This window comes from Labrus bergylta, chromosome 4 (genome assembly GCF_963930695.1).
Source record: "Labrus bergylta chromosome 4, fLabBer1.1, whole genome shotgun sequence".
NCBI lineage: Eukaryota > Metazoa > Chordata > Actinopteri > Labriformes > Labridae > Labrus > Labrus bergylta.
In genome coordinates, this window is record NC_089198.1 from 15,038,635 (window position 1) to 15,059,917 (window position 21,283).

Below are 21,283 nucleotides of genomic sequence, written 5' to 3' on the forward strand. Positions count from 1 at the left end.
CACCTGCTGGAGAAAAGACACATTAACATCTATGTTATTCTTGGAAAACTGTCAGAGAGTCCATTGTCTGTAACGCCATCAGAATTTGAGAAACTGTATGGTGTAAAAAGGCTATTTGTATGTGATATTACAGATTTTCATGTTATTTTAGGCCATAACAATCTTGGCATAATTTCACTCTTGTTTCAGAATTGAACTGGCTCCAATTCTTGCCTTGACCTTTACTCCATCAATATGGCATCTTACTTAAAATACAATACTCAATCAATCAATACATCAACACTTATTCGTATTGATTTCATTTAAGACAAGATACAAAAACTTTTTTTATTTTATTTTTAAATTTAAATGTTTTTAGGGTATTTAAACTGAATATATCTGGAAAAGTATATTCTAAAATTGAGTCTACAAAAATGTATTTTGTATTTATTTTACAAGTGTTAGGTCTGTAATTTGTATGAATGCTCTTGTAACCCTGGTGTGAATAAAGTAGTAAAAACAAATGTAGGTTTTGGTTGTCAGTAAAAGATCAAATTTATATATTTTCAACATATATTTTGGGACATTGGAAAGTCCAACAAATGTATTTCTGTTTGAGGAAGGAAACCCAAATTTGCAGTGAAGATAAGAAGAACACGTGGCTACCAATATTTACAGTCTATGGTGGCTGTACTAAACTATATTAAAACATTCCCATATGAATGTATGAAGAAATGTGAACAGAAATTCGTGATTGTTGTTTTTTTCTGTAAAAATTAAATAGAAAACTTGCTAACTCTTGATACCAACAACTACAAATAGTTGTTGAAATCAAGAAAAACGAGCCTTGTAGCCCGATAATTTGACCATAGACTGTTAATTTTAGGCTACGACTCTGACTCCGATTGTACTGTAAAGTGTTGGTAAGGAAATGATGTTACGGAGAACTCTGGGTGGCGCTGTGGTCCACGTTTGACGGACGTTCGACCCTAAATGATCGCCGAAGAAGAAAAAAAAACACACGTGTTTCCTGTTTCCACTTCATGCTACATGAGAAGGGGTCTATCTTGTCAATAAATTGTTTTTTAGTCAGCGGAACCTGTAAAAATGGTTCGTAAATTAAAGTACCATGAACAGAAGCTGTTGAAGAAGGTTGACTTCATCAACTGGGAGGTAGACAACAACCTGCACGAGGTCAAAGTGATGCGGAAGTATCGCATCGAAAAGAGGGAGGACTACACCAAGTAAGACACAGAGACAACAGTAAACTTTTTAATTATTCACTGCTCAAGATTAGGCATGAGCCTCGAAATGCAGCGAGGATACGCTTCGAAAATGGGTTTTGAAATGTAATTAAAAAATGTATCTTCGGCTGAGGTTAACTTACTTTGTGTTTACAATGTAGAAGTCTCTCTCTTAGTCTTTTGTTGACTGTTTTGTTAAAGCTTTAAACCCCGAATTTCATTGTTATAATATCAGTTAACCCTATATGTTATGGGACATTAAACACAGAGGAGATATATCGTGTATTTGATATAATATCTGTGCTTTCTGTGTCTCTCCTCTCAGGTACAACAAGTTGAGTCGAAACATCAGAGATCTGACCCAGAAAATCAAAGACCTGGATGAGAAGGATGGCTTCAGAGCTCAGAGCTCTCATCGTATGCTTGAAAAACTGTGAGTTTCTGACATTGTCGTATATCAAAATCACTGTGTTATAGCTAAATGTTACAAGCAATACAGCTGCTGATGTTGAAGTGTTGGGTTTACAATGTTACAATTCACCGAGCAGACGCTTTTAGAGTGTAATCCATTCATACACCGCCACTGAAGCAGTGGGAGCAATGCAGGGTTGAGTGTCTTGCCCAAGGACACATCGGACATGTTGCTCAGCTGGGGATCGAACCCCCCGGTTGAGAGGCGACGACTCTTACCTACTGAGCCACAGCCGTCCCCTAAACCCTAAAGCCGTTCGTGATGGGTTTAGTCTCGAAACATGTGATTACAGTGATGAACTGTTTGATTCCAGCCAAGTGTTGTTTTGTTGTTGTTGTTTTTAACCTTCGTTTAACCTGTTTGGTCCCATTGAGATTAAGAACCGCTTTTCCAAGGGAGACCTGGCCAAGACAGGAAGCAGCAAAAAAAACACAAAGCTGCCGAAACAGACCCAAAGTACAATTTACAAACACTACATTCTGCGTTAGAAGAGAACCATCTATGAGTCACATCTTGGAGTCAGTAGTTTAGAGTGACACCGAGATCGAAAAGCAGCGCTGACACATGAGACATGAGACAAGTGTGGTATACCGCTGTTTCTGAAGTGACACTTCCATGTTTCCATCTCGACTGGTGGTAGTTTGAGCTAAAAAAACATCCTTTAGGATCTGCTTCAAAGTCTTTCTTTTTGGGTTTAAAACCATTTAAGGACACCAGCTCCTTTATGCTGTTTTTATGAGTACGCACAGTGAATGTGGTTTTCCTACTAAAGATGGATAGTTGTTTAATGTAGCTCTATTGACATCAACGTTAGGACTGTGTGTGTCGTTATGGATCAACACTTCATGTGATCGACAAGTGAACATTTTCACCAATTATACTCCTTTTAAACACGTTTCAATCAGGTCCCTAAAACATGTCTGTGGAGTTTCTTGTTCTGAATCCACTCTGATCCTGTATTTGATCATACCTATAAACCCCTCAATTTCTGCCCTGCTCAGAACAGACTGTTTCTGTGTCTGTACCTTTACATGCAAGTGAGCTGTTTTTTCGACCAAGACCCTGTGGAAGGGCTCGGGTGGCTTGGGCTTTCTTGCATCATTCCCCGAGTGTTTATTGTGAAAAAACAAGCTCAGAGGACAGAGAAAACACTTAGCTGTGGGAGTGTCCCCCACCTGAAAAGTGGAGCAGGCATAGGAGAAGATGGACTTTTCTCATAATTGAGGGGCAAAGTTACTTGCATGTTATTTGGTTTTAATGTGATTTTGATGGTTAGCAAAGGGGCACCAGTTTAACCTGCTCTTTAGGTCAAACCAAGGACGTCCTGTATCAGTTAAAATACAAAACCTGGTAACCATGGTAACCTGCAGGTTTGAATATTCCGATCCCTGGAGCATTTTCATTGAAGTATTCGTGCACACATTTTGAACCTCACTTTAACTTTTGGGACTATTACTAACAATTCTTCAACATTAGTTTTTCGTCTAGTTATGTGTGTTATGTGTTTTTTTACTTTTTTATTATCAGTTTTGCTGGTGCTTTACTATAAAGAACTAAACTGTCTATTTCAAATGATGAGCTTGTAGCTGGATAAAAAAAACCTGCTGAAGTGGTAGTTGGTGTCATGTTATCTTTTGATCAGCCTCGTTAGGCTGAGTGAGCCCAGGTTCCCCAAAAGAGAGCAAGAGTTCATTGAATTTCTGTCATGCAACATGCGCCTGTGCTTACAAAAAGTGTTGTTCCCTTTTTGGTTTTGGACAGTCTTCTTGTTTCCGTTGTTAAAATTCACAACATCATCTGATGATTTCGCCGTTTCATCACATCAGGTACAGCATCGGTCTCATCCCCACCAAACAGAATCTGTCCCTAACAGAGAAGGTCACAGCTTCTTCATTCTGCAGGTAAAAACTCACCGAAACATGTTTGTTGTGAATATATACCACTACTATTTCCTTTGACCTGTGTGACTCCTGCAGGAGGAGGCTACCCAGCATCATGCTGAACCTACGCATGGCTCAGAACCTGAAAACAGCCATCACCTTCATTGAACAAGGACGTATCCTTCACAGCATTTCCAGGGTTATTTCCTGCAAAATCTTCTGTTTGCCTTTAATTATCTTGACAGATTGGTTAGTTTTGTCTATGCTCATGGGTAGAAATTGTCCCGCAGTGTTGTCCTTGACTCAGTGTCAGATGTGCGTGTTGGCCCTGACGTCGTCACAGACCCAGCTTTTCTAGTCACAAGGTCAGTGTCCACATTGTTTTGTCTTCTTGTTTAGTACTGCACAGCGGTGTTTAAACACGTGCAGTCCATTGTGGGTACAAACATTTTTTTTTTACCAAAGTGTCTCAGCTCATCCTATGTCGACTGACATTCTAGAAACACGGAAGATTTCGTCACGTGGGTGGACTCCTCAAAGATCAAGCAGCATGTCATGAATTATAACGAAGAGGTGAGTATAGTTTCAGGATCTGCTTCCGTAACGTTTAGCCTTATACAAATGTTGACATGAATTTCTGCAAACAGTTTGCATGTCATTTCTAATTATACAAAGCTGAAGAATAAAGGTTATGTCCATAAGGATTCAGCATTCCAATCGAAGTCATCAAACCTTGAAATGCCTTTGTTCATGTTCTGCCAATATTACGTAAATAACCACTGGGTTGTTGTTTTATTGCAGCGGGACGACTTTGATCTGGTAGTGTAAGACTCTTGACATCCGTTCATCACCCAGGATTGCAGCAGAGGGTCATGAACTTCTAAAACACAGGAGAAAAGTGTTTGAATTTCTTCTGAACTTGGGACTGAAGAAGAAAAACTGCCATCAGAAGTAACTTGAGAGGGCCATGTAAAAACCTGCCATGGCTTACTTTTCCACTGAATATTTCACAATCAGTGTCTGTCAATCCTTCTCAAATATGTGTCACAAGAGGTCATATGACATTTTTAATTCTATATTCATCAAAATCGACCACGAAACCTGCTTAGCCACGAGCAAGACGAGAGTTGAGACTCTGATGTTTCCTCATCATATTTGCTGTGGCAGGCTTTCATGTATGTGCGGTAGAGACTGTTCCTCCTCCTGTAGGTCAACCTTGTTTGCTTTGCATGATGTGTTCTTTGTGTATACTGGACTTGCTAATACTGGTTTGTGAGTGTTTGTAGAAAGCATAAAGAGAAGGACTTGGTCTGTCTGTTCAGGAAAGAAGTACAAGTGCCATAGATCCAGATGTTAAATAGAAATGGATAACTTGATAAATATTTAATCTTTTTACAATGTAAACTTTAGAAACAATAAACATTCAATCATCACAATATTAAGACTCTTCACCACAGCCTCGCCTTTTGCATACATGGTTCTCCTGAATACTGATACTCTGAAAGAAACCCCTCTGACAGTGTGTAAACATTGATGAACGATCAACACTCTGCTCTTATTATTCCAGTTCCCAGGAACATAAATGCCTCATGAATAATAAAGTCCAATCGCAGACCTATGGCTCAGTTTATCAATAAACATAATGCAACTGGAAGCATAAACACAAGTTTCTACGTCAGACAGGAAATGAATATGAAATTAAATGAATATGATCCCTATAAGGCCCCCTTGTGAATAACAGAACTGTAACGGTTTGAAGTAAAATGCTTGTTTTCAAGATTATACACCTCCCTCATGAGTGCCAGTTGAGAGTCCATCAGAGCCACCAGAAACGCACATAGATGATGAGTGTGAGAAAGAACACACACACAGCGGCAACTTTGGCATAGGCGGAGCGGGTGTTGAGGTACTTTGCATCACTGCCGTACTTCTGGGACAAGCTGAAGAGATTGCTGGCTTTGGTGTCTAGAGCTGAGGTAAAAACAAGTAAAGACAATTATAAAGTATTAATAATGTGTTAAAGACTCTGTTGACAACATTGTTGTCTTGTTCAGTGTCCATTGCAACAGGCTTTTCATGCATACTCATATTAAATGACAATAAAAAGGCCTCTTAGCGTAGAGCACTAATATTGACACCTTATAATAAAATCAAATCCAAATGCCAACACATTGATTGATTATCTGACACGGGGAGAAATGACCTAGAATGCCTGTTCAGATGATGCAGAGCAGCACTCACCAGACAGAGATTCTCCTCTTTGCAGAACTTCCTCAATATTTGCCACCATAATTCTCTGCACATCCTGCAGCTCCGAGTTAATGCTGCCCAAGTTCCTCCTGGACCTGCTGTCAATGTAGGACTTCTTTGCTTTCTGGATGTATGTGTCTGGAACAATAGATGCATCATACAGTTTAAGTCTTGGTGGATATAGTGTTTATTTAATGTAACACATCATTAATAGTCTTACCAAATTCAATGAAAGAGTAAGGCCTTGTCACTGTGGGAACTCTTTTTCCATACTGCTCATAAAACTCAGTGTGGAGGTCCTCTAAGTATGCAAAAGCCATCTTTTTGGGACAGGAAGCCTCACAGAGGAACAAGTAGCACACACCCTGTGCTATCACATAGCTGGAAACAAGAAACAAGTTCATTCAAATTCATTGGTTCATTTGATAACTTGACACACACAGTGATAAATGTATTTCACTGAAACAAACAAAATTATAATTGTGCATTGTTATAGAATTATCATGTAGATTTATAACTTGGACTTCACATTGGTAAATTACACTCCTAAGTTAACAACAACGCTTGCTGCAACTCACTGGAAGTTCATGCTCCCGGCCTCCAGGGTGCAGCGGTCCGGGCTCTGGGCGTTCAGTTTGCGGAACAGCTGCTTGGCTTGACTCTGGTACTGCTGGAGGTCTCTTCCAGACTGATAACAATAAGCAGAAAAAAAAGCTTAAAGGTGCACTCTGGAGATTTGGTAGTGAAATTTGAAAGTTGGAGAAGTGAAACAATTCTATGATATAGTTTCTGAACTAAATACACAAACTTTATTCAAAGATAAAAAAAAGGGTCCCTGAAACACTGTTTAGAGCTAAAAAGCAACCAGGAGAGTTACGCTTTCACTTTTGCAGGCCCACCACCATAACTTCTCACGTTGCATTTTATCTTCAAACAGTGTTCCAGAAACCACATTTGAAGACAGTTTGTGTAAAGAGTTATAAACATAAACCACAGAATCTGCACATTTCTCCAACTTTCACATTTCTCTACCAAAACTCCATAGTGCACCTTTAAAGTCACAAATGCCGTAAAATTGTAAACATGGCATTAAATAAAGATTAATATTATGATTACACATTTAACCAAAAAAACGATGTATGACATTTTAGGAACATGTTGAATGTCTGATATAAAATAAAAAAAAGATCAATCTCGGCCAAAACAGGTAGAATGAGCATTAGGTTTTATTTTGGGTCTAAAAAAAGTTATTTCATTATACAGCACTTTCAATAAAGATAAAAACCAAAAACAACACACGATGACGTTAAGCAGGTAAACACACAACCGAACCATAGACTGTAAACATTAACCCAAACATGCTACTTGGCTTAAATTCACAGCTGAGAAAATAAAGCAATGGTTATGAAAAAACTAAACACATTCTAGTTATGTACTAAGTTTCCCCTCTAATAATACATACAGAGTAAAACAATTAACACTGATGCTGTCAGGAGCTCTGGTCGACCCAGCTGGGACGCAAACAGTCATTAGACATCAAACATGATGAATGGAGATGTAAAGTGTAAGATAGCTTCATTCACACCTGATCATCCTCCTGTATGGACGATCAGAACATGTTGAATGGAGATGTAAAGTGTAATCTATCTCCACCTGATCATCCTCCTGTATGGACGATCAGAACATGTTGAATGGAGATGTAAAGTGTAATCTATCTCCACCTGATCATCCTCCTGTATGGACGATCAGAACATGTTGAATGGAGATGTAAAGTGTAATCTATCTCCACCTGATCATCCTCCTGTATGGACGCGGCCAGCAGCAGTCCGTCCGCCACACGCGCGATCATCGTCAGAGAAACCATATCGATGTCAGTCAATAATCGGCTCCTTCAACTCTCAGCCTTGTTGGAACTTTACTAACTTTGTATGTACTTTGTACTTTTTGCTGCCAACTTTGATGATGCAGGAAAAAGTGAGCTGGGCGGAAGTTCATTGTGCACCGTTGAAATAAGCCCCGGGTGGAAACAGATGAAATGCAACTTGGGAGGCACATTTCCGCCGCATAAAGAAGTCGGAACGGACCAAACATTTTGTATGGAATTTTCTTTTTGTTTTATGATTCACATATTACAAACTAACGGGGATGTGATTTTATATTTGAAATCCACATTTGCCACTGTTTGACTCGCCTCTTTTTTTTTCCTTTTTTTTTTCTTTTCTTATTTTCCTCTTGGATTGAGGATCCTGCCATGAGCTCCGGCAGTCCGAGCAGACAGCTGGCAGACGGACTGACTGCATCCCCACTGCTGATGCCTGTATCGAGCCGAGAGCTGCAGATGCGGACTGTCTGGGTCCTCCGTCTGAACTGAATCCTGTCTGAACCATAAAACAGAGGGATCCAAAAAAAAAAAACCATGGACAAACCAGAAAGGTAAGTGGGGCCCAATCGCCGTGCATTTATTCAACAATCAATTGATTATTTATTTGGTTCCTCTAATGCGGTATCGTTTCTGCATTGCCACGGAATGGCTGCTCTTTTTGCAACATCTTTTGTTATTACTCTTATAGGTATCTCTGATCGTCATGCTCTCTACTCTGATGCTGTGAAATAAAACGATGGTTGAAACATTATATTGAACGAAATGCTTTTTGCCTTCACCTCTCTCCTGTTCTCAAGTTGCATGCTTCATTGTATGCAATAGCCCCAGACTAAACTGTAATGGGCTGCGGATTGTGTCAATGTAGGTAATAATGATAATATAATAACATGTGATATTATACAAAGGAGGATAGTGACTGATTCTGCAGCTGGAGGGTCGGTGCGGCCAGGCTCAATCATAACATGAGTATTGATCAGTACTTATCTTTAAGGGCTTAATGCAAAACACAGTCATTGTATGTACGGCAACAATGCTGAGGGTGCAATATGCTCTTATTACAGCTGAGATGGAAACATTATTGTAGCGCTACAGTTTAATCCTATGATCATTGCAGAACCCCCCCCCCCCCCAACACACACACACACACACACACACACACACACACACACACACACACACACACACACACACACACACGTCCCAGCAGCTTGAAAGGCCTCATTGTTGCTGTGCAGCTGGCACCGCCGCGCGCACGTTCTGATTGGTGTTTTCCCAGACCTGCGTGAGCGTGACTCACAACAACCAGGCTAAACCTATTTAAGTCTATTTTATTGTGTTTTCAGAGGAGAGTGGGATGCCCGCGTGTTTATATTCCAGGGTGGGGCGCTTCATGACTAATTGATTATGGAAATTGGGGATTCCCAAGCAGGAGTCCAGAGGATTTTTAGGTCCGCGAGTTAAGAAATATAGTTCATTTCCTTGAAGTGATGTACTCTTGTGCAGGAATAAAAAGAGCAAAGGATGTTTCATCTCAGATGTAGTCCCCAGAGAGCAAACCTGTCTGCGATCTGAGGCTCATATAATCAGTTTGTGATCTCTTGATATCTGTATTTCATGACTCCATCCTGCCTGCCTGCCTCCAGGTGTGTCTGTAATGCTCACGAGTGAGGAGGAGAGCAGCTGAGGAGGAGGAGATGGGCTGCACCTCTGCCAAGCAGGTGTCTGCTGTGCCTGGAGGCGAGGAGAGTCAAAATAAATCCTACAGCAACGGGGACCTCATCTCAGGTCTGTCTTTGCACACACTGACATACACATTTCCCATGATGCACCTCCATGTTCAGGTGGTTTTCCCTTTAGTGTAAATTAGGGATACACCGGCATTATAATGACAAATCAGGCAATTGCTATAATTCACTTATTTAATTCACTTGTAATATAATTTGGGTCACAGTCTGCAATGCAGGATTTTAAAAGATAAGGTCACATTAACATCAGTATTGGTGTTAAATAAAATAGGAATAATCCACTGTGCAGATGTCCACTTTTTCAGGCAATTTTTTTTTTTTTTGCAAAATGTTACACATTGAATATTGCTGAGACTGATTAATTAATTACAAAGAGCCGTACATGAAAGTTCAGACAATTAGAGCTTTATGTAATGGTGCCTTTTGTTCTGCCTAGAACCGAAACTAACAACTTACAAACTAATGCATTAGGGACATGTTGGTGATTTTTGATCTTTAATAATGAGAACATTTCCTGTAACGATATCACCCAGGTTAACATCTTCACATGTTTAATCTCATTCTCTTTCTTTACAAAGTCTCAAACATGAACTATTCAATTCATAATTTTATACAAACATTTGGCTAAAATGGTCGACCTATCAAAACTGGTATAGTTCAATTTCTCATCTATTCCAGTTCACAAATCCAATGAAATAGTTGATGATCTGCTTATAGATATGTTTTTGTATGAATGCAGTATAGATTTTTTAGCTTTTTAACACAACGTTTTGTAGATAAAGGTAGAATAAAGTCATTATGCAGTGGCAGTAGCTCAGTCTGTAGGGACTTGGGTTGAAAATCAGGTGGTCACCAGTTCAAGTCCCGGCACGGACCACTTCCAGAAGTTGGTCAGGTAGCTGGAGAGGTTCCTGAGCACTGCCGAGGTGCCCTTGAGCAAGGCACAGAACCCCAAAACTGCCCTGGAGCGCTCGCTGTGGGCAGTCCCCTCACTCTGAGACCTCTCCATTAATGCATGTCCATAGGATCCTGTTTGTGCATGTGTGTGTTTTTCGGCCTATGTGTGTGTTCATGTTCATTAGACAAAGTGTAAATATTGAATTTCCCCTCGCGGGATGAATAAAGGATAATTATTATTAAAGTACAAAAAACACTGGACCTTTAAAAAAAAGAAATACCATAAATACATTTGAAATACAATAACATAGTGCATATGCACTCATATTGTGTAAGTATTTTGGAAAATGGTGAGCAGTGATTACAAAGATGAACTATGAAAGCACCTGTAGACTGGAAAGATGTCAGACCCTTAATTAGCACCTTATTCATTACAGGTGCACATGAACGCTCAAACAGCGCCTGTACTAATGCTAACGTTTCTGTACAGGGGCCACTACAAATGAAGGCTTATCTCTGTTATACTATTTAAAGCTGCTACAATGGCGTAATAAGCTGAAACTACAGAATCTGCTGTGTTAGAACTACATGTATCCATCATGCTTCCTCTCTATGCATGGGCACTGTGTTCTTATATCATGCCCTTTAAACGCGTGGGAGTGCGATAGAGGAGGGGGCCGTGTGCATGTGCAGGAGAAAAGGATGGAGAGGCAGAGAGAAGAGATGGATCGAGCTGACAGCTCGTGTTTGACGCTTGCCAGCCATTGTTAAGAGAGGATTTAGTCTGCAGCGTGACAACTGAGGCACATAATTACTTTGCCAAGTAGTGAACTGTGAGAACTATTAACCCAGATGATGGTGCTGATCGTCTGCTGTCGTGTATTAATAAGAGATGTGCTCCTCTCTCTCACTCTGTCACAGATGAGTACAAGATGAAAAGCGTGGAGAAAGTCAAGTACATCAGCGGAGAAGAGGGCGGAGTGGATGGCCAGGACAGCACAGTGCGTGCTTCTCTTTTTTCTCCTTTAAAGAGTATTTAGTGATGATTTCTTCACTTCTTTTGAATTGTTTTAAATAAGGGGTTATTAGTTATCAAAATGACTCATGAGATCAAGTTTGCATTCAGTTCTGTATTGGTAAATACTATGCATATATCTACACTCTAATGATGAAAAAAAAAGGATTGTTTAATGATAGAAAAGGTAGTTTCAAGACACAAGACGTTTATTGTCACCCAGTTTATACCGTACATGTACATTTGGGATAGCTTCTTTAGCTGGGAAATATAATAGAATACAATAAAATTGTAGAATAAGGAATCCATAATAAAAAATATAATGAGATTCTTTTGAAAATATGTACATTAGAGCTGAATATATACATCTAAGGCAGAGCATAGATATAAACTCATGATATTAGTGAGTATCTAAGCTCCCAGGACATTTAATTCAAACATGTCTCTTTGTGCTAAGCCTCTATGTTGTCCTGACAATGACAGATAAAAGTCTCTTGTAGGTATGGCTCATGTTTCTTATTTCCTGGAACTTAAAAAATGAAGACTCATTCTCCAATGGGGGGGGCTTCAATTCATTTTGTTTCCATCACTTTCTAAAGTTTTCTACCCATTGCCTGTGACACACAGCAGTTTAGATAGCTAGCAATTCAGTACTTTATCTGTGTTTTTAAATGGTTCCCACATCCAGCTCTACTGGCTACTGTGAATACCACTCTTTATACTTGACAAGTCCCTCCCTAGCTTCCTGTTTTAAATTTAACCCCTAACAACAACAAGCAGAATCCAAAAGAAGCATGTTTCATGGGATGTTTAAAATCAAAAATGTGTAATTTGATTTCTTTTAAATGTATATATTGTCTTATAGCTTATATCTGGAAGTTGAATGAGGTCATTTAAAAGTGTCTGTATTGATTCCCTGCAGGAGAAGAGTGCTCTCCTTGGTAAAGGTCAACACCCGGATGAAACAGGGTCAAACGGAAATGGAAAGATTCTGTGAGTATCACTGACTGATGATCGTGTTTCAGTTATTTGTTCATTTGTATTTTAGTGGTGCGTGACTTGCGATTTTGTTTTGGTCCCTGCAGGAGCATCCACTCCTCAGAGAGCCAACAGGAATTCTTCAAGATGCTGGATGAGAAAATTGAAAAAGTAAGGACCCCTCCCTGGAGCATCACATTCTGTTATTGTGTGTTTGGGTTTTTTTTTTTGTTGTTGCACTAAGCTGCTGCTAAATAACATAATGGAGGTTAATCCTACCACTGCAGCAAATCTGTAGTTAGAACACAGCAGATGACATGGTGATACCACAAAACAGCCCCAATCTGTCCTGTCCACTGATTCCACCACTGAGGTTATTTAAGGTGGAATTGTTCAAAACATGTTGTACTGACAGAGCTGCAGTGTGGATAAATCCTGTCACAGGGGAGAGTGGATTAGTTAGACCTCAGAACGACTCTTTAATGGTATACATGGCAGTGAAATTATACCATGTGTATTACAATAGAAGGCCTTCAGTAGTCTCTATATTTCTTCTCTATTTTTTGTCGACAAATACCACGAAAGAACTAAATCAACAATTTGATCTACTACTAAATACAATATGTGGATCTTAAACCGGATAAAGCTTAACACTGTGTGTCAAAGCTTTGTAGTCGTCTATAATCTATTAAAACATAGGGCCTTTCTAATACTGATACTAGTATACCAGCAAGTTCCTCTGGCAGAGGGGGTTCTACTTTTCATTTGTGTCTAGGAATCAGAAAGAAAGAATGTGTTTTACATGTCGACATCGTTCTTTTAGGGGATGTCTTTAAGCCAGGTTGTTGCACTGGATGATAGGAGAACAGGCTCAGAGGTTTATTTTGAGCCGGTCCCACACAAACACACCATCCTGCTGCTGGAAGCGCTCACTAGAGCACCGAATGTTTATTTATCCACAGAAAATAGTCCCCAACAGGACGCCATCTACTCTTTCTACGATTTCTCTTTCTTGCAAATGTTTCACTTTTATCTCAGAGAGAATCCTAGTTGACTTATGACTCTGATTGTTTTTAAACCCCCTTCCTCATCTCTGTAATATTTCTATTAAACCTATAATTTCCATAATAGGAAGTTGGAGTTTTTACATTGTTATTTCTAAATGGACAAATACAGATTTATTTCTAGAGAGACACAAACTGCCACAGAGCCTGTAGAGAGGTCAGGGATGATGAGGAAGAGCCGAACTCACTATGGTATGGCGGTTTCATTCATGGCTTTTGTACGACACAAAATAATTAGTCACATCCTTTCTTCTTGAGTTTTTTACCTGTAGTGTCCTACATGTCCCATAATGCTTTTCACTAACTCCTAGAGAATAAATAGGTTATTGAAAATACTACATGTCTTCAGCTGCATGTTTTAAAGCTTTCCTAATTATTTCTAATTAGCCTGTTACACAATGAATGTGTCCTTCAATTATTGTTCTCCATGTGTGTAATATGGTGAGGCTTGAATTACTGTGGGATCATGTCAAATAGCTGAAATGCACCGCTTGTTTAATTAGTAAAATGTCTTTTTTTTTAAATCAAAGACGGATGTGCACTCCTTCACTGATAATGATCACGTGTTGTGTTATGATAGCTAAAGGACTTGTTCATTATGTTTTCCAGATGTTGAAATAATGTGTTGAGATAAAGAGAACTGAACAAAGTTTGTTTCATGCATTGAAACATTTAGCAATGCATCACTTTTTAAACTGTTACACTTGTTTCATTGCACCCAGCTTTAGACACAAGATACCAATACAAGTAACACCGTCGTTGTTTTTCTTCTACAGGGCCGGGACTACTGCTCAGAAGAGGAGGACATGACATAGCATCGTGGTCCATCGCTCCCTGTGTGACAGAGCTGTCACTCCAGTGTTTAGGATGGACTGTACCATGTATCAACATATCCGGAGGGGCTTCTTTTGACCGTCCCTTTTATGTATACGCCTGAGAAACATGGATTATTGACTTGAATGAAGCACCTTTTTGCCCTCCTGCTCACAACTTAAGTTCCTGCTGGTATGTCAACCAGCAGAGAAATGACCTCCAACAAAAGACGTTTCAGTATTGAACGTTTTCCCCGAATGGAGAGAACTTTGAGGTCTACTTACTTTAAAGAAGCCATTACGACAGACAGACATCCTGAACTTTGAGTACTCTCGCTCCTCTTCTGCTTGGATAAATCCTGGAAGATAAAAAAAACAACATGGCTGTCACTGAGACTTTCTGTTGACATTTGAAACGTTCAGACTGTCACTAACTTACATTTTCAACAACAGAGGAAACCAGTGCTTTTGTGGACACTGATTCAAAGTGAAATAATGTCCATCTGCATCATTTTGAACATTTCATCCCTGAACGCCTCCCCCGAAAAGTCACGGGGTTAAAACTTCCTGCATTCCAAGACACAGTATGAACCTCTTTTCCACAGTCGGATGGCCAGTACAGTGTGTGTCTGTCCACGTCTGTTTCTGCTACCATGTAGAGTATTTATGTTGACTAAGGCTCAGGGTTTAAGTGTTGTTATCTCTGTCTCATGTAGTCAAAGTCCTTCCTCTCATTAAGACACTGTTGCACCATTAAAAAGACACTCATGCACTCACACGTCGGGGTTATTGTAGTGCCCTGCTTCAGTCTGTTTCCATGTTAACCCTAAAGGTTAATGCATCACATACAAGCGTCATTATGTGTCATTTTGCTCACCAGTGTTATGTTGTGTTCAGTTTCTATGTTGAATTTTTGTTTTTCTAGAAAAATAAAAAAGTGTTTGCAGTAACTTGAACACACAGTTTACATTGTTGTGTTTCTTCAAAGTGACGTGAAGCCGACAGAACCACCTGAATCCTTTTTAGAGACCATGCAGGGGTTTTATTCAAATGAATATGTCACTATTAAAACAATAATGAAAGCAAGTCAATATTATTTATACTATTACTGGACAGCTAAAAACCATCCACATCCATATACGGGTTTGTCTGATATCAGGGAATTCGGGTCAAAAATGTATCAACATATATGTTGCCTGTTAAAGTGAGAAGAAATTGCAGAAGAAAATTCTACACGTTTTAGCATTTGACATCTGTGTTACTGTAATGATTTAAAGAGGACATATTATCCCTCTTTTCTACATTTTCAAACAGTCCCCTATGGTCTAAATGAAACATCTGTGCTGTGCTTTGGTCAAAATATAACATGAATCAATCACCAGAGGAGGTTTTTGACCCTGTTTAAACCAGCTCTCTCAGAACGCTCCGTTTTGGTGTGTGTGTCTCTTTAAATGCAACAAGCCCCCCCCCCCCCGAGTTCTCCCATAGACATCACTCCTCTGTAGTGAGAATAAAAATAGCGGACCTACACAAAAGTTTTGTTCTAGGCTGGGGGTGGAGTCCATGGGTGGAGATATCAGGGGAGGGGAGGAGATTTTTTTTTTTTTACCAGAATCCCACTGTGACATCACAAGTTAAGCAAATTTGAAACAGAGCATTTTTCTCTGTGTTATAAGACTTATGCAGACCACAAACAAAGGACTGGATGGATTTATTTCACATTTTTCATAAAATGTTCCCTTTTGGGCAGCTGTGGCTCAGTTGGTAGAGTCGTCGCCTCTCAACCGGAGGGTCAAGGGTTCGATCCCCAGCTGGGCAACATGTCCGATGTGTCCTTGGGCAAGACACTTAACCCCGAATTGCTCCCTCTGCTTCAGTGTATGAATGGGATTAGTTACTTCTGATGGATGATACTACATAGCGATCACTACCATCAGTGTGTGAATGGGATTAGTTACTTCTGATGGATGATACTACATAGCGATCACTACCATCAGTGTGTGAATGGGTGGGTGTGACATGAGTGTAAAAGCGCTTTGAGTAGTCGGAAGATTAGAAAAGCGTTATATAAGCTCAAGTCCATTTACCATTTACTTTAAGTAAATACTGTTAAACTTCTCTCACCAAAGACCACTGATACATTTATTCTCCATTAGTAAAACATCACTAGAGAATAAATGACAGATTACTGAGAGAGATGAAGAGATTTGGATGGAAAAGTTAACAAACAGGAGCAGGCGAGATAAGCGTGATTTGACTTGGCTAGCTTATTGCAACGCAAAGTAAGCTAACTCAACGCAGATCAAACATTCAACAAGTCCTAATGACTTCATGGTGTAATACATCTACACAAAGCTGAGCTTACCCTCTATAGCTGCACATGCATGCAATCAACCAGGACTGGAGAGAGTATTTACTGAAATCTCAAACTATTTAAAATGGTGACTTCAAAATAAAATAAAAACATGTCACTTTTGACAGAATCTAAGTGACATTTCATCTTCACCTGAAGCTTAATTTATCAAACATGATGTTAGTATTCAAATTCTTCACCTGGTTTCTGGTGCAGCTGCTGACTTTAGTCACGTTAAGTGGCTTTAGTCACGTTAAATGGCTCTTTCAAAATAAGGTTTTTCTGTTGTTTAGAAAATCATATCAAACAAAACAGTTTTTACGTCCGAAACTTGACAATTTTGGCACAATTTGAGATCCTTATGAGAGCTGTTTGGATAAAATATAACTTAATGATATAAATATGTATCTCATTATATTTTCATTTATTTTTACAGACTTACAATAATTCATTTCCTGCAGCTACCTCAAACATTAATACGAAGACTGTAAGTAGATGCACTGGGATTCTGTGAAAGGCTCGACTTGAACTGGTAAGTGTGTGTTTTCATGTCAGAACCGTCACAATCAGAGAGGTCAGAAGACCAGAGGTCAGGGAAACGGATGAAAAGATGTACTTATACACAGAATCATAATTTTCTCTTGGTAATTTACATCATAACTAACTCTTCATGTCATTTGAAAACAAAATGAAATCTCTCTTTGGTTAACCTCTCTACGTCCCAGTTAAGACGCAAAAAGCTCTAGGGTTTGAGAATAACTCTTCTCTGGTTGGATGAAGCCAGCGTTGTTTTCCAGGGAGCTCTATGGTTCTGTCCGTTTGCTCCTGCTGCCATGTTAAATCAGCGCAGCCAAACCTTTTTACAGTGTGGCTTACAGAGACAGACACAGACAGACTGTGGATCTGCCTGACCCGTTCTGTTCCTCTATGGTTCACAGACAACGCCAAGGTGTCGCCTCAGTCCAGCTGCTCAGTGTTGCTGCCTTCTCTTGCGATGCTGCCGGCGCCCAGCATCCTGAAAGGGTCCAACAGGAGGGTCAGGGGTCACCAGCCCGTCAGTCATCCTCTGGTAGACCAGAGTGGAGTCAGAAGCTACAGCACACAGCAGCATGGAGTAGCCTCTGTCCAGCACCTGTCGTATGCTGCAGAGCAAAATGGAAGAAATATTGAATCTGCCCAATTTTGGACCCTTTGGTAGTACAAGTCTTAAACTAAATGTAGGAGGGATATATAGACCTTTTGTGGGTCAGAGATCGGTGAACAGGCAGAGGTAGAACTGTCTGTATAGGTGCTCCTTCTTTTTCCCTCCCCTCCAGTAAAACCAGCTGTAGCTCAAGACTCTTGACACAAGACACTTCTTTCCACCTACGCACTGTAGAAAAGGAGTCAGAGGTGTTAATAGATTATTTGAAATATAAAGGATTTAAGTATAGGTCATCTACCGTTAAGGTATTATGTTAGAGAGATTCAAACAGTAGAAAAAGCTGCACACTCAAACAGTACAAACTCTTGCGATGTACGAGCGCAAAAAGATTGACGAGAAAGTAGGAAAGTCAGACGATAAAGGCGTTTTAGCTTTTTGCTGAAACGCGTCTGCTGCTGGTCATTTACGCTGCTGCTTTACCCAGATTAAAAGAGGTGGAAGGACATTTAGTGTGCTGACTTTTCTCCTTTTTATTATGTTAAAAAGGGTCTTGAGTTGATCCTTCATTTTATTCTTTCAAGTGTTGTATTGTTGTAGATTTGTGATGCAACTTTTAGGATTACTGCAAACTTTTAACCTCCTTTGCAATAGACATTCAACTGAAAAGAGAGAGAGAGAGAGTGAGAGGGAGAGAGTGAGAGAAGAAGGGTTGCGGATACCTTTAAGGTCACTAAGTTCATGATGGATGTTTAACAACTAGTGGAGAAATTTGCAGAGCTAAGATTAAACAAACACGACATTGTAACTTTGCTATATAAAAGCGCCATGCTTGTGATGGATTAATGTTGGATCTTTTTAATATAATATAATTTAATAACACTCTTTAATAAAGTGTCTTGAGATAACATTTGTTATGAATTACAAATAAAGATTGATTGTGAATGATGAATTCTGATACTTTTTACTTTCAACACACATCAACATATTTATCATCAAAATATGTATTTCTTCAAGTTTTAAGACACACTAAATGAGTGTTATTCATAAGATCAATACACATATCCACGGCTTCATTATAATGATTGATTTAGTGCAGTGAAAGCTGAAGGAATTAGGAGACTATCTGTGTATGTTGTTAGTGATGGCCTCACTGTTAACCCACCCTCAGTCAGATCCATGTACACCAGGAAAGCTGCATGAATCTGTTCTTTGTCCTCCACCTCGAGTTTTTGCATTTGCAGATACTAGGAAAAGAAAAAACACGGATCATTTCCATAGACTGTAAATATTACGATTATTTCATGATGACCTGTCAGACCCGTGAACGCAGCACGGAGGGAGCGCTCACGGTGGGATGCAGAAGGATCCAGTTCTGAAGAGGTTTCTCTGACACGTCCGACATTGTAAAAACTAAACGTGTCTGATGAAAGAAAGTTATCTCATAATAACGACTAAACTGTCTAATTCATGGTGCGGTTAAGTCAGCGGCTGATGCGGCATGTGCATAGACTGTAAATATTGGGCATGTGTTATGTTTTCAGGTTTGCCGGCGTGCCACAGTGTAAGTTGTCCGGGTTGAAAATGTGTGTCATTCGTGTTTTCCGCGGAGCCTGTTAATGTGGGGCGCAGCTGCTGCTGTTAGACTGGCTGAAAATGTATCAATTATCAATTATTATTTTTATTTACAAATGAAAGGGGGTTTAAATATACATATACACACACACACACACACACACACACACACACACACACACACACACACACACACATATATATATATATATATATATATATATATATATATATATATATATGTGTGTCAATTGAGGATTAAAACAACAACAACCATCAATTAATAAATACTAAAAGACCTCATTATAATTGTTGTGATTTATGTGTGTAGCCTATAATTAATATTCTTGAGATGCATTGACAGACTGGACTATTCAAAGGACTGCATTACCATTTCATGAGATTACACATATTTATGCTGGTGATTATTGAGTTAAAAAAAAGTTTATATGTCAGGAAAAAGTAGGAAATCACACTTGTGTTTATGGACACTTTTGTTTTTGTTTTGTTTTTTTACACAAGGTGACTTCTAAAATGTGTTTGATTTCTGTTACGATATGGTCCACCAGTTAAGATGTGGTCAGACAAGTGAGGAAACAACCCAAAGAGACAAAAGAAAGAAAAACAAAATATTCATGTGAACGTGCCAAACACTGACTCTGTCCTTCGTTTATTTATGGTAACATTATTTCATCACTCCGCCATCGGTTCATCTTTATCACCTCTCAGTCTGTGGACATCAAGAACTTGCTGACAAACAAAAATCTGATTAGACTTCAGAAAATTTGACTATGGACCCAGTGCTGGCTCAACCAATAGATTGAGACAGTAAACTTATGAGGAAAATGTTTATGGAAGTCATACATCCACTAAAAAGTAGCATTTATTTCAAATCTAGTCGCCCCCTGCTGGCTATTAATAACAATGCAGCCTTAAGGCACTACTGCTTTGGTTTCACTCTTGAAACATGAAACTATAAATGTCCAGTCTAAATACTGTCCGTGATAACTACATCCCTCAGTCTGGCTAAAGTTAACTTACAGAAGTTATCAGTCTTGTTGCTTGTTGTCATGGTTACTTTTGTAGCTTGACGCATCAGTTTTAGTTTTTGTCTGTTTCATAACCAACTAAAAATCTCCAGGAGCTTTGAGAATAGCTTTGCAATAGCATATATACAATGAAGTGGTATTATCTGTTTGCATAACACCATAATAGAACATAGACATGACATAATTTAACTGCATCTTTATTTTTAACTTTTAATATGTATTATATAACATTTTCACTCTGACTTATAAAAGTGAAGTCATGTGACTGAACAGTGGGCAGACTGGTCTGTGTGACTTCATTTACCAGAAGACTTTGAATACTGAGAGGATGTTAGGAGTGAGAGCTGATTTTTCTGCTCCTCTGTTGGCTTCAGCTGTTGTTCGCAACAAGGACCAGAATGTACTGGAGCCATGGTACCAGTGACTGAACATGGAGAAAGAGGAGGAGAGTTTCACCCACACACTGACACAAACACTCAATAAGCTCTTCCTCTAATTATACACTTACTCTACTTGACTCTGTAATTGACATTTTCAAAGCTATCTTCAGCCTTCACTCGATATACATTTCCCCACTCATCACTTTTCACTCACTTTTAGTTTCCTCCAGCATGAAGCCTTCACAGTATGAGCACAAGCAGGACAGAGGGGGTTTGATGCGGTACAAAACTACAAATACATCTTTTAGAAATAAAAAATATATTTTACAGTTAATGAAGTGCTGTAAACTCCTGAAACGCCTCTACTTCTAGATCTTTCAGACCTGTGGGAAATGAAGTCAAGGACTTTTGATATTGATTTAAGCGGTAATATTCATCAATAGTTTTATATTCATATATATTATCAAATACATTAAATAAGAATATAATCAAACTTAGGAAAAGAGGTTAAAGGATGGGATTTAGTTTAAAGACATATTTTTTCACATTACATATCACTTACTTAGT

At 39.2% G+C, this 21,283-nt stretch overlaps 4 protein-coding genes across 4 annotated transcripts; 2 read left to right on the plus strand and 2 right to left on the minus strand.

The window, feature by feature from the left end:
- The first annotated feature begins 978 nt into the window (after positions 1 to 978).
- imp3 (IMP U3 small nucleolar ribonucleoprotein 3) lies at positions 979 to 5,013 on the plus strand. Its single transcript, XM_020651980.3, has 7 exons — positions 979 to 1,223; positions 1,549 to 1,656; positions 3,522 to 3,596; positions 3,672 to 3,751; positions 3,889 to 3,940; positions 4,076 to 4,148; positions 4,377 to 5,013. Exons 1-7 carry the CDS (start codon positions 1,087 to 1,089, stop codon positions 4,401 to 4,403), a joined length of 552 nt encoding a protein of 183 aa, XP_020507636.1. The 5' UTR covers positions 979 to 1,086; the 3' UTR covers positions 4,404 to 5,013.
- On the minus strand, positions 4,944 to 7,828 carry sec22ba (SEC22 homolog B, vesicle trafficking protein a). Its single transcript, XM_020651968.3, has 5 exons — positions 7,615 to 7,828; positions 6,404 to 6,513; positions 6,046 to 6,206; positions 5,817 to 5,963; positions 4,944 to 5,546 (listed from the first exon to the last, which is right to left on the minus strand). Exons 1-5 carry the CDS (start codon positions 7,687 to 7,689, stop codon positions 5,392 to 5,394), a joined length of 648 nt encoding a protein of 215 aa, XP_020507624.1. The 5' UTR covers positions 7,690 to 7,828; the 3' UTR covers positions 4,944 to 5,391.
- Positions 7,829 to 7,949: 121 nt separating this feature from the next.
- Positions 7,950 to 15,174, plus strand: zgc:55943 (uncharacterized protein LOC406337 homolog). The gene is made up of 6 exons (XM_029280497.2): positions 7,950 to 8,258; positions 9,351 to 9,492; positions 11,271 to 11,350; positions 12,287 to 12,357; positions 12,450 to 12,513; positions 14,183 to 15,174. Exons 2-6 carry the CDS (start codon positions 9,402 to 9,404, stop codon positions 14,219 to 14,221), a joined length of 345 nt encoding a protein of 114 aa, XP_029136330.1. The 5' UTR covers positions 7,950 to 8,258; positions 9,351 to 9,401; the 3' UTR covers positions 14,222 to 15,174.
- Positions 15,175 to 16,341: 1,167 nt separating this feature from the next.
- tsen15 (TSEN15 tRNA splicing endonuclease subunit) lies at positions 16,342 to 19,287 on the minus strand. The gene is made up of 4 exons (XM_065953826.1): positions 19,064 to 19,287; positions 18,878 to 18,959; positions 17,808 to 17,943; positions 16,342 to 17,713 (listed from the first exon to the last, which is right to left on the minus strand). The coding sequence occupies exons 1-4, from the start codon at positions 19,115 to 19,117 to the stop codon at positions 17,542 to 17,544; spliced, it is 444 nt and encodes a 147-aa protein (XP_065809898.1). The 5' UTR covers positions 19,118 to 19,287; the 3' UTR covers positions 16,342 to 17,541.
- Between the last annotated feature and the right edge of the window lie 1,996 nt (positions 19,288 to 21,283).

Bases quoted from the DNA above. Each gene is read 5' to 3' on its own strand.
- zgc:55943 (XM_029280497.2), top strand. From the start codon at position 9,402: ATGGGCTGCACCTCTGCCAAGCAGGTGTCTGCTGTGCCTGGAGGCGAG. The intron at 11,351-12,286 runs GTGCGTGCTTCT...GATTCCCTGCAG, and splicing joins TGGATGGCCAGGACAGCACA to GAGAAGAGTGCTCTCCTTGG. The intron at 12,358-12,449 runs GTGAGTATCACT...TGGTCCCTGCAG, and splicing joins AACGGAAATGGAAAGATTCT to GAGCATCCACTCCTCAGAGA.
- tsen15 (XM_065953826.1), bottom strand. From the start codon at position 19,117: ATGTCGGACGTGTCAGAGAAACCTCTTCAGAACTGGATCCTTCTGCAT. The intron at 18,960-19,063 runs GTGAGCGCTCCC...TTCTTTTCCTAG, and splicing joins GGATCCTTCTGCATCCCACC to TATCTGCAAATGCAAAAACT. The intron at 17,714-17,807 runs GTCTATATATCC...TTTGCTCTGCAG, and splicing joins CGATCTCTGACCCACAAAAG to CATACGACAGGTGCTGGACA.
- sec22ba (XM_020651968.3), bottom strand. From the start codon at position 7,689: ATGGTTTCTCTGACGATGATCGCGCGTGTGGCGGACGGACTGCTGCTG. The intron at 6,514-7,614 runs GTGGAGATAGAT...TATTGTTATCAG, and splicing joins CCATACAGGAGGATGATCAG to TCTGGAAGAGACCTCCAGCA. The intron at 6,207-6,403 runs GTGAGTTGCAGC...TCTTGTTTCCAG, and splicing joins GCCGGGAGCATGAACTTCCA to CTATGTGATAGCACAGGGTG.
- imp3 (XM_020651980.3), top strand. From the start codon at position 1,087: ATGGTTCGTAAATTAAAGTACCATGAACAGAAGCTGTTGAAGAAGGTT. The intron at 1,224-1,548 runs GTAAGACACAGA...CTCTCCTCTCAG, and splicing joins AAGAGGGAGGACTACACCAA to GTACAACAAGTTGAGTCGAA. The intron at 3,597-3,671 runs GTAAAAACTCAC...TGACTCCTGCAG, and splicing joins ACAGCTTCTTCATTCTGCAG to GAGGAGGCTACCCAGCATCA.